The following is a 13,117-nucleotide window of genomic DNA, read 5'->3' on the forward strand; positions in this document are numbered from 1 at the left end:
CAGTATTCATTGTATTATATTGAATAAGGATGGAGACCTGACTCCTAAGGCCACAGGTGTACCACATTTTAAAAACAAATTAAGGAATCTCTTGCATGATCCCTTAAAGTTGAATTAAATCTGAAATTCAAAATATTGATTATTTCAAACAATAAGACATTGTCAGGAAATGTTTCAACAACAAAATGAGAAGAGCAAATACTGTACCTTTGATAACCTCCTTGGTTCCTCCTACGATTTCATCCTGAGACATGGCTTGCGGAGCTGCACCCCCCGAAGAGTTTGAACTGGACATGGTACCGTTTGTGTGCCTCATGACTTGGTAAGCAAATCAGTTTTATTCTGCAAAGAAACAAGTATGACCACCACTGTTGTTAAAATTCCTCAATCATCAAGCAACCATGGACCTTATAAGCTAAGACTGGGATGTCACTTGTAAGGTTCATACAGACACCCCAAATCTTTCTGGTTTGGGTACTTACAGATGACGATACTTACTTGTCTCCGATACATACAGTATAGAGTTGTCTATAGGCTAGCTAGGGTAGATAGGAGTGTGTACACGGTATAGGAGACAGGAAGTAAATAGATGGGTCTCCGATACACACAGTATAGAGTTGTCTATAGGCTAGCTAAGGTAGATCGCAGAGTGTACGCAGTATGTAAAGGAGATAGGAAGTAAATAGATGGGTCTCCAATACATATAGTATAGAGTTGTCTATAGGCTAGGATACAGTAGCTGAAGGCTCACTAGGGTAGATCGGAGTGCGTACGCGGTATGTATAGGAGACAGGGGTAAATAGATGGGTCTCCAATACATACAGTATAGAGTTGTCTATAGGCTAGGATAGATCCCAGTGTGTATCCAGTATGTATAGGACACAGGAATTAAATAGATGGGTCTCCGATACACACAGTATAGAGTTGTCTATAGGATAGCTAGGGTAGACCGGAGTGTGTATGCGGTATGTTAAGGTGACTGGAAGTAAACAGATGGGTCTCCAATACATACAGTATAGAGTTGTCTATAGGATAGCTAGGGTAGATCGGAGTGTGTATGTAAAGGGGACAGGAAGTAAACAGATGGGATACAGACAATTGCCTCTCCAAGGTCACATCATAAAAACCTAAGCTTTATTGCACAAATTTTTAGTGTGAAATGCAATGTATGTTAATCTTGGGTACTAATAACAACAAAAACAAAATATCTTTTTATACATGCAAATGTCTGCCATGTGCCCAGGGGGGAGGGGGGTATTCCAGTTTCATTGCAAGAGGTTAATGTCCCTTAATTAAAAAAAAGCTATTTTTTCTTTTGTGTATTCTTTGCATTTATAGTATAGAGCTCTAAACAGTGCTAAGAACACACTACTTGATCTTTGACTTGGCTGCTATTGATTTGTACCTTCATAAACGATACGCTATGCTAGAGCAGAAACACAACACACAAATTTGTGATCAGATAAAGAGATTAAAAAAGAAAAGATTGCAAATCTCATCTAATTACAATGGTGCAGTTGAAGTACCTTATCACAGCATCAATGTAGATTAAGATAGTATCTATACACAATGACCTACAAGGAGCTACTGTACACAATTCCTTTCCCCAGGCAAACCACATCATCTCAAATGACTGTTTGTTGAATCCTAACAAATTTGTGAATAATTTTGATACTGTACTCTGAAAAGATATTTGCAAACTGACAATGAAAATGAAACAAATGAAATTTTAACAGAAAGAGGGGGAAAAAAAAAGCATGTGATTTTGAAATTTTAACTGTGCACTGGCGACAGTGACTGTCCATGAGGAACTGGTTATTTCAACTCATTTGTCTTTGTCCAGTAGGTACTTGTGCACTTACGTTGTATGAATGTGTAATATTTCGCTTTTACGGTACTTTTTCGCAGTCATTGGACACAGGACTCCACCAATCAAAACTAGTGTAAGCAGCACACAATCGCTGAAAAGTTTGGCAATGCTATACCCTGCATATTCTGGCAACATACAATGACTTTTAGGTAAGAAGTAATACTTAAGGCACAGTAAAGAGAGAGACTACTTTGTGAAATCACTGGCTAACTTCACAATAAATTATGTCAGATCTCCCACAGAATTGTCAGGACGGAGCCATTCTTTCCCAGAATCAATCATGAAGGTATCAAGGCTGGAGGTGATGACTAACTTCAATGTTAGCAGTATAGACAAACCCTTGATGACATGAACCTGTTAACTATAAACTATGATACAGATCTTGAACAGTGAAGTTTTTAATAACTGTGTTAACTAATATTTCATAAAAAAAACATAATCGTCATTACAGGTATCAGATTCTAAGAGGTATATTTCCCTTCCACCCTACTTTAAGTCTTAAAACACTGACTGTTTCTGACAGCTCCCAAAATCCTCCTCTCCTTTAACCAAAGATTGGCAAATGTTTGATGAGTATTATGGAAGAAAGATGTGAATGATGTACTGTGAAAAGTACCCTTCAATTTATCAAAGGAAACCAAGACACATAATATATAGCATCTACATACATACCATACCATGGCAAAGTTTACCATGTAGTCAAAGATCACATCATACAGTAACAAGCACATTTCTGATTCTGCTTATTTGCTTTCATGACACCCCAGTTTCCACCCAAACAGTACTTGCCAAATTTCATTAATTTAATGCCTCCAGGACATAAAAAAAAGGTACTGAAGATTTTTACAATTTACACAAGCACACACGCAGGTATACAATAACTTATGTCAGTGAATTCTGATAAAAGGGTTTCTTTTAAGGAGGAAGCATTATAAAAAGCATAAATGGACTAAGTTCAAAGATGGAAATCTTGTTTGGATGAGAGCTACCATTATCATACTTAATAACACTAATGTAAAACCCATGAATCATCTAACAGACTCTGTGAGAGCATGCTGAGAGATACTTCTGAATGACAACAATGATTCATTGCTTATTAAGAATGAAAAAACATCTTGGTGATTTCAAACCTAACAACACCAGTGATCAATATCAAATGGAAAAAAAGGCAAGTCATAATAAACAGAGACACAGGCAAAAGAGAGTTTTTCTTGAGATTTCACAATATCAGAGAAATCTGGAAACAAATTCGCTGCTGCAAGGCCAAAGTAATGTTTTGTGTCTAAACTGTGAGGCTGCTTAGGTAGTTCCGAGCTCAGATGTCTGACAATGACGTCAGTTGTGTATATATATAGACACTCAGCAGAATACCAAGAAATATAGAGCTCTAACAAGACCGTAAAGTATGAGGAGGAAGAGAAGAAGGAAGTAACTCATCTATGTACGTCTGTACTCGGAAGAAACTTTGAAAGCAGTATAACAGTTTTGGGTACAAGCAGTCTGGTTTTAAAGGGATATTTCAATAGGTTTAATAAATATATATATAATATAAATATAACTATATTACTATATATATATATATATATATATATATATATATATATATATATATATATATATATATTTATTATAGTTATACATTTGTTTATTAACTTTGTTTTGTGGCCATACACTGGAAGTTAGGCCTATGACAAGTCTTACATGTTTCTGAAATTCTTAATAATTTGTAACTAAGAAACTCAGACACTCATGAATCCTGGGCAATAATTTGAAGAAATATTATTAACATGTTTACTGACTATTATGTTCTCGTCAACTTTCCCCTTAAAATACAAAACTATTGAAACGTTGCCCAGGTAACTCTGCTGGTTTTCTTTCTTTTTTAAACATTTTACATTTATAGAACCAAGTGCATCTAACTTCCAACAGCATTCCCATACCAGTACATCATATGATCATCAAGTGTGCCAATGAAGCTCACAGTACATGCAGTATTCTGCTGTAAACTCAATCACAATTTAGTTCCGAGACCTACGCAACTTCTTCTTGTATACTTGAATCGAGAGTTCCATTGCACAAACTTACTTTATGAATCTATAACACAAATACAATGTTCTGGAATTTTTGCCATAATCTAAGCCTTTTATTACTCACTAATTAATTATGTAATCCAAAATAAGTCAGTACTTGTACGTCTTCAATACTTTCATCCATTGCAATGATATCTGATCAATACTCTACTAGGTTGATGAACATCAAAGTGCTACAAAACTAAGTAACCTATTTTTAATATTGGCTGCTTTAACACACCGTGGTCTTTTTTACTTCCATGGTAACTTTCTCATTTACGCCGAACCAGAACTAGCTTGCGAACATTGTCTTTGCACATGTATATCTTAATATGTGAATTTACAGACAATCAGTGAAATTACAGACTTACACTCCCTACAGAGACTGTTTTGCAGGTTACTTTCTTCTATTCATTAGTATTTGCTTCATTGCAGCAGTGTTATACTGAGCCACTAAGACCATGCATTACACTTGTGTTACTTAATAAACAGTACAGACCACACTGTGAGTAGTAGCATTTTAAAGCACAATGAAATCAGGCTTCAACAAACATTTGTTAGAATTAGATAGAAAACACAGCAGATGTTCATTAGGTGAATTTGATTGCTCCACAGTTAATTACCATAATTACTGTGTCAGATTGCCTATAAACTGTGCTACTTAATACTTGTGTACACCATTGTAAGCCTCAGGGTCAATCAATGGTAGTGAATGAAAGCAAGTGTTTTGTAGTACTATTGACTGTAATCCCCATACATGAACATGTACACACAGTAGTACTATACAGTATGTATGTAAAACTATACATAGAGTTACATGACAGGAAAAGTCCTCACTTTAGGTTTCTCTTCTCATGTTTGGATGCTTCATTACATATCCTGTTTTGGAGATAACATTGCACGATATGACATAATGTAACAACCCTTTCTGTTTCTACTGGGACTGCATCCATATACTCAAAGAGATTATCCTGTTTACCTTTAGTACCATGATCATGTACAGAGTATGAAATGGGTAAAACCATGAAGCCTCCACTGCAATGAGCTACTTAAAACATACAGATTCTGTCAAAATATCACAGTCCGAGGAGAAATAATCCCAACTATGGGGACAACTCAGGAAACATCAGAGGAACAGCAGAAACACAAGAAAGGTGAAAATGTAGCAAAAATGCAGGTTGAATGACGATAAACATTTGGCAGGTCTAAGGATCACGAATTGTCCAGAAAAAAATATGCGTATACACTTTGGGTAGTACCGTACAGTAGAATGGCAAGTTCCGGCCAGTTGTATGCAACGGACCAGAGTTCAGATGAGTTATTTCTGAACCGTTTTATCAAAACACTCTCAGGGCATAATTTATCCGGTGTCACACTGCTATGCAAAATGGTCTAATTGCTATTCAAGTGCAAAGATGTATAGCGTTGTTTTTTTTATACAGGAACCGTAGTATTTAAATTCAGAGCCTTCAAAACTGCTAAACAAAATTAGAACACTGAATTATTCATTGGCTCTAGAGTAGACCGAAGGGCGTGGGGGGGTAGAAGGGGGAGCAAAGTTAATAACCATGGCCTATGCTCTGTCAAAGCGTAAAGGACAGATGACATGAACAGATTTAAAGTGACATAACATCACCATATGTATACTAGAACATTTAACATTTTTATTAATTTTTAATAAAGTAATACTGCCTACATTAACAATGAAAATATGAACAGAACAACAAAGGAAAATGAAAGACCCCAAACAATTCCCCCTCCAGGTGCACTTATGACATCATACAAAGGACAAAATGTCAGAGCCTTCTGACATGACTTGAGAAGAAATGTGATTTATCTCACAAACAAAACTACTTTGCACCTTTTTTGGGTAGTCGCTAGTTCATCACAGAAACAATATCTTCACAGAGGACAAAGATCGTTCAACATATTTACCTTTCACGCCTTTCAAGTGTTCCAGAAAGGACCAGATTTCATAATTTACGACTCGCTGTGATTATTCTGGTGTTTGTTACTATCCAGCATGTCACAAGACCACCCTCTGTGTTACCCATAACACTGGACACTACAATCAGTAATATCAGACCGTCCTACACATTCATACAACCATAGCATAACAGTGTACTGGAACACAAACTACAATCAACAATTCATATCCAAAATGCACTCCTATTAAAATAAAGTCACCAGAACTAGTAGTCAAACCAACTGACACAGTAACATAAGCTTAGTTGAACTTACCTTTATGACGAAAATGTGTGGAAGACGGTCTGTTGCTGCAAAATGAAGCGACTAATTTCAACTACAGGACATTCTTCTCAGTAAACTTCTATATATCCATGACAAGATGACAAAACCTATGTATTTCTCTTGAAAAAAGAATTTCTCCTCAGTTCCTAACAATTTTGTTGAAAGACGACATATATACACTAAATGGAGAAATGGATGAAAAGCTCTACGTTTGTTGTCTACGTTATATACAAGATGTCTACGTGCTAACCCACAAGAGATGACAGCACAGAGCAACATCTCATTAAAGGAAAGCTACATTGACTCTCTGTGTGTATGTGAGTCTGTTCTCTGCACACTTAATGAAATGAAGGGAGAGTTTTATTGGTCGACTACGCCATTGCTCTTAGCCACACCTTGAATAATGCTAGGAGAAAGGCAACGAGAGGCCCTACACTGGGGGCTCCCTTTAGTTTCTAAACATTCCGCGACAGAATTATCATAAATGGGACGAACAAGACTCAGATGAGTTTGGCACAGTGAACGTCGTCTTTGAGACAGCAGCTAGGTCATGACGCAAGACGAGACATCCTAAAAAAATTCTGACATAATGTGGAAAATTTAGCAGATGAGGATGGAAGAATCTCACGCGGCAGAGGTATTATTCATCAAGAAGAGAGGGAGGACACGAGAAGAAGGGCAATAAGGGATGTGAAGCGAATGTCGTCACAAAAATGGACAAATGACAGTGAATGCTTGAATTCCCTAATCCAATAAGACCAATTTTTTAAAGAGGCTAGAGGATGGAAAATAGTCTGTGGGTGAAACAAAACAGACACCAGACAGAGTGATGTGTATTTGACAACTGAATCAAAACATGTTATGAGGATTCCAAAACCGTATTCATATATTGCATTAACTCAAGTATGTACACAATCAGGGCTATGGGAAGGGTGCTATCAAATCTTCCGACTGAATGCATTGAGTTGATATAATCAGATTATAATTTCACTTCCTGTCAAAAGGGTCAGTCCAGCGTAGGACTGTTTGTTTACCTTCACAGACCTGTACAAAGTGTACAAGTCTGTGTGTTATTCGCCTAAAACTTTTCTCATTTCTCATCACGCCTACTGAATATTGATAATGAGAACTTCTCCCAGGTCCTATAGATTTTCACCAAAAACAAAACTCTTCGTTTAGCGATATTCATGATTGTATTTGAGGCTAAATATTTTTGGTTGCCTCAGGAAGTTTTGATGTATATCAAACACTACCAGCCAATTGAACAAGGTCCAATTTTTAAACACTGATTTCTGCTTCAGAATTTGAATGACCTAAGGTATTATGGCTACAATATTAAATATCTGAAAAATACGAAAAATCAACACAAAGTGCTGTTTTAAAGGCACGGTATTTACAAAGGGTGATCACTGTTTGTGTTCAGGGATGTCACATCAGGCATGATGTGTGAGTACCCGCAGATAAATCTGATTATGCTTCATTATGACCAAAATCAGATGGAAAAACTGACAGTAATGTTAGAACGTCCAAACATTATGGTTTCATGATCTTTTCTTACATTCAAAATGCAACATCGAAAGTTACATTTATTACTCAGGTAAATTATGATTGTTGTTTCATACTGCAAGTTAAATGCCAAGAAGAAACCTGTCGTCAACTTTGATTTGGAGTGAGAATGTGTCCGGGATTTGTCAGTGTAATGGACTAAGTGACTATTCAAGGCAGCTGTCTATGCTCAAATCCATGTGTTGTGACATCATTACAGTGGCTACTACTGCTGACTAATAGTGAGGCATGCTATTGATCTTCCAAGGTGTGAAAATTTGTGTTACATGGGAACATATTACATATCAGAATAATGATAAGGTCATAAAGTATGAACTGCAGGCTACACTACTGCACAGAAACACATAAACGTGACTGGTTCGAGCTTGCTAAGTTCAGTTTGGACTCTATTGTGTGAGAGATATATATCTAGTTTTGCTACAGAATTTACAAAATTGTTTACCCTCTATGGATATATACTTAAGTGATTCTAAATGTAGAGTAACAACAAAGAGACATCAAATTTTAATATATCTTTACATTGATATTTTGCATACATTTTCTTTCATAGTTAGGTGGCATTTATTAGAAGCTAATATATTGCCAAGTTCAGTACCTCTTTCTTTGACTTTCTAACCTTCTCATGTAAATACACTTCCAGAAACTAGTACTGTTAGGCTGCAAATAACATTGGTACTCGACACTGTATCATCAGTCCTGGCAAAGTCATGCTCGACAAAGTTAGGCGATATTAATTAGCATGCCATGTACAAGAGCATCCCTGAGGTGTAACTCGTTCCAGAACACACACATTGTACAGTACGTTCCACATCAAAATCATTTTCCACATGAAACAACAAACAAAAGATTTTGAACTTGAAAATTTGAGGGAACTCTGTACAAATAATGACAGTTCCTACCCTGGAATCTTTTCTTCATTCCTCCATAGTTTTCTTCTTTGGTTTTCCATTATATATAAAAGCAAATCTCACCAAATATACTGTACAGTTGTATGCAACAAAAGACTAGGGTGAGGCCATTGACACTTACATACATACTTTACATATACACTGCACAAGTACATTCTGATAACAATGTACAGTATGTAAACACATATATTCAGACCTCAGACATAACATTAATGGTCCCTCCATACACTGGAAGTTAGGAATTGTAATCTGGAAAACACTTGGGTTATTCCAACATACACAGTGCCACTCAGACTCTGGTGTAAACAGAATACAGGAACATTTTTAAGGATTGTTTTATGGTTGTACCTTGGACAACCAGGACTTACTTTTTGGCAAAGTGAAAGGCAAATTTGGTTGTCTGAAAAAATGTAGCAAACAACAAAGAATGGCCAAGATGTACAGTGCAGGAAAGATGTGTAGGTTTTGTGAATAGAACAGCAGCTTTGGTCAAGTAAAAGTCCACTTCAAGTGGAACATGGTCGGCTGGTCCTACCACTACTTCTATTTTACTTCAGTAAAGTATCTTCAATGTAATGGAGATGATACCGATTTATCCCTTTTTAAGGTTAATATTTACAATGCCATCTGAGCTTGATGCTAACATTAGTCGTTCGCCAGACAAGCCTCAACCCTAATGTCCCTCGTCGAAACAGACATTTCTTCTTGGACGACCATTAAACATTTGCCCTGAAATATGTCGAAAACTTCCATTCATAACACACATTGCGAACAGCATGATCTAATTGACTCAAACAAAAAGCATCAAAGAATTGCAAAAAGTGTACAGACAGCTAATTTATTTCAAAACAAATTTGCATTTGTAACAAATTTGTTTGCTTATTTAGTAACAAATCTTTCAAAATTTTGTAGTTGTAGTGGTCACGTTATATAGCACTTTAGCTAAAGAATAGGATTTTTACGTAAATGGGAAAGTTTATTCCGATTTGTTGCAGGGCTATCCTTGGCACCAAACATGGGAAAATTTCTGGTTTACATCTAAACAGCTTCTTTTCTTTTCTATTTTTTTTTTTTTTGAGAAGGAACAATGTTCTGTCTTGTGGTACTTTAATGTACACTAGGCAACCCTTGTCCAAGCTAATAAAGTTCAGTTGACCTCACTCTCTACATTGAGAAACTGAGGTCACAAAGTTGTCAGTTATGTGTCTGACATGCAATAGAATTGCCTTTTTTGCAGAAAACCACTTTGGCAAATATTTCAGTTAGTTTGTTAGTGGACCGAGGAACTATTAACTTCTCATCCACTACCTGAATATGTTGCCTATCTGACAACATCGATGACTAAACTGTTCCACCTCTGTAAAGCTGTAAACTAATTTCTTTTAGCTGGGAAAATTGAAGGAAGCAGTTTCCAATGTGTTGTCCATGTATGCACACAACAAATTGAAAGTCATTATAAATGGATACAACAGGGCCTTTTTGAAATGAAATAAATTTTATTGAACATCAATACATCATTTTGCATCATCTCTCCGAAGAAGTTTCCAATCGTTAGGGTTAACTTCAAATATGAAGGTTTTTCAGACTTCACTGCACAACGTATGCTAAGTGTGTAAAAACACAGCTGTTCAGTTCTGAGCTTCAACGTATCTAAATATGACTTGTATTGCATCTAGCTGAGGTGGGCACTGGGCTCATTAATTGCACCTGTAGGGTAAAAACCAGCTTGAGGACCTTTGTAAGTTCCAGTTGCTATTAATTACTTTAAATTCTTGAACAAAATACAATAAAATCACACAGCCCAAGTAGAAATTTCGGAAAAGGGTAACAGCAGTCTTGGACAGGTACTGAGATAAGGAACAAAAACTAGACTAAATAGGCCTTTGAAGGTACATTTCGTCTTCGGTGGTAAATGTTGGCTGCACAGAATTTACTCAGTGATATTATGGCAAGGTATTGGTGGTTGATACAAAGGTGGTTGATTACAAAGGTGGTTGATTACCATGTAGAGTGCAGTAAACTCTACATGTGTTTAGTAGCATGTAGTCGAAAGGCAAGGTATTCCTTTAAATTGCAAGGACTAATTGTGCCACAGATGGGTAATGGAAGTCACACAGCATATAAAACTTATGTACATCGTATACAGCCATGCAGAGGATACAATGAGGTCTGGTATTCATCGGTTTTCAATTTCTACCTGCCTTGTCACTGCGCCGTACAACGACTTAGTACTGTATAAGTCTCACTGGTCCAAATATTTGGAACATTATATCATGGAGATTCCTATCTGCAACTTTCTTTTTTAAACTTTCTTGGGGATCTCTTCGGTACAGTATTTGTATAGATGCACATCTCTATAATTTCCTTATGCAACATTGAATTATTCTACCTGACTAAAAGTAATACTTGTGGTTTGTAAATTTTGTGCATCTTGCAGTGCCATTGCCAAATATTTGGAAGTGGGGAAGGAGGATGAAGCACAGCAATAAGAAAAGTAACATTTGGGGAGGGGAGCACAGAATACGGGTAGCTTACTGTAAACTGAGAGCGAGGGTTGCAAGGACCAGGGATTTGAATAATGTCCTGTTCAATCTCTATTTCATTTTGGAGGTAGAATGCTTGTTTTGAGTCATTGTTTTTATTACATTTTGTGGTGAGTTATTTAGCTTTGTTAATGTATTTCAGAGCCTTTAAGTAACAGCTATCCGAATGGCAATCTGTATTGTCACAATGTATAAAGCTTTGTGTGTATTTCCCTGACAACTTCCCATAAATCCCTGTTTCTCCATCTAGGATTTTTTCTCATTCACTTCCTGATGCCCATGATCCCAAAGTGAACACCAAGTCTGTCCGTGAACATTTCGTCCCTGCTATGTTGTCATTTTAAGCAATGTAGTTTCAAATGCTACCATTACAGGCTCTCCGCAAGCAAGCTGTACATATGTTATTTCATATAAAAGTTTCGCATTCAAATAAAGGAAACCCTCTGCATCGAACATCATGGCTAACACACATGTACTAGCTGCTTGTAGGTATCCACTGAACTATTGCAACCAGCATGCAAATTTAGAGTGAACATAACTGCAGAACTAAAAGTAGACCAGATTTGACAAAATTTAAAGTAGAACGATAGTGACAGAAAAAAAATCTCTCATTTTCATATATAATGTAGTTTATATGTTACCAAGCAACATATTTTTTAATTTTCCAAATAGCACACCGGAAAGTTATAAAAAAGGGAATTAAAACATCTTTTTTTCGTCTCCATAATTTAGGAATTTGCAAACACTGCAGCGACCTTGAACAGCCCTCAGGTCAGTGAATGACGTCACTGTGATGATCTTTTCTGTTGTGAACTGTTCAGTACGGAGCTGTGCGTGCATTTCGTGTCAGCATAACTGTTATTTTCCGGCGTAATGTTCAAGACATAAATAGCTAATGAATATCATGTTGTTTCTTGATTTCTTCACCACGTGTTTACAAGTTTTTTTTACAAAATTTGCAGCAATTTCGCAACGATTTCCCAATATCTGAAGAGGTAACTCGCAAGCTGACCCAAAGTAACATAAATCTCAAGATCACGTTTTTGGCGGGTTTTATACAGAGTGATGTATGAATGTGCTCACTTACCAGTCAAACTGGCACAATAACAATAGAGATGATAGTCTCAAACGTAGTTTAGTATAACATCCGAAAGAAAATCCAAAGTTCTAAACAAAGTAGACTCGCTTTTATGCACTAGGCCTACTGTAAGACATAAACGTTCCTTGTTCCGTGCGTCATTAAATCCAACAGAAAGGTTTCATTGAGCTTGAAATACAACCGCATTTGAACTCAATCGAGTAGTTAGTCTAGCTCGAACAATTTTCTCACTACATGCAATGCCTATTGCGTTTATTCACATGCATGCCTCGTGGTTTGGGCTTCAGGAGGAATCGTATTCTAGCCCAACTTCACGTAGGTCCACAAACGGTACTTTCACACTGTGCAAACATAAGTGACAGTGTGCGCTACCGTAAGTAATACTTACACGATGTTTTGTTTCGCTCGAGCATACACACATTTCCTATTCGTATTACATTTAAAGTGGTTTGGAGGGTATGAACACATCTCTGCTCTGCCTAAGCGACGTCCATGCCCCAATTGAAATTTGCACGTGGATTCTCTCCTCACATAGTCATTAGGTTGTTCACGTCTGACATGTCTTCCAGTTGCAACAGTTACTGTTGCATTTATCGGGATATATATAAATAATGCGGCATAAAAGCATCAATCTTTCAACCTTTTTTTACGTTAGTGACCTTGCCACACGCAAATTTCAATTTGGCCCAAGTTGGCTCTATGACCGATTATTCCGTAATTTACATTGGGGCAGTCGGCTTCACTAAAACGACAAGAAAAAGCAGGAACAATAACAACTTATTCAAATAAGACCGTTAAATATCTCACACAGA

General features: G+C 36.8%; 1 protein-coding gene across 13 annotated transcripts in view; it reads right to left on the reverse strand.

Annotated features, from left to right (window-relative positions):
- Positions 1-13,117, reverse strand: part of LOC139970709 (kinesin light chain-like) — a 76,232-nt gene that overhangs the window by 61,071 nt on the left and 2,044 nt on the right. For 11 of the 13 annotated variants that reach the window (XM_071976621.1, XM_071976630.1, XM_071976622.1 and 8 more), the window contains exon 2: positions 208-342. In XM_071976621.1, the coding sequence (XP_071832722.1) occupies positions 208-316 (109 nt within the window). In that variant the 5' untranslated portion in view covers positions 317-342. Of the gene's footprint in view, positions 1-207; positions 343-6,180; positions 6,545-13,117 lie in introns of those variants that run through there. The other 2 variants (XM_071976620.1, XM_071976632.1) reach the window with 2 other exon arrangements.

Source organism: Apostichopus japonicus, chromosome 8, assembly GCF_037975245.1.
Source record: "Apostichopus japonicus isolate 1M-3 chromosome 8, ASM3797524v1, whole genome shotgun sequence".
NCBI classification, from domain to species: domain Eukaryota; kingdom Metazoa; phylum Echinodermata; class Holothuroidea; order Aspidochirotida; family Stichopodidae; genus Apostichopus; species Apostichopus japonicus.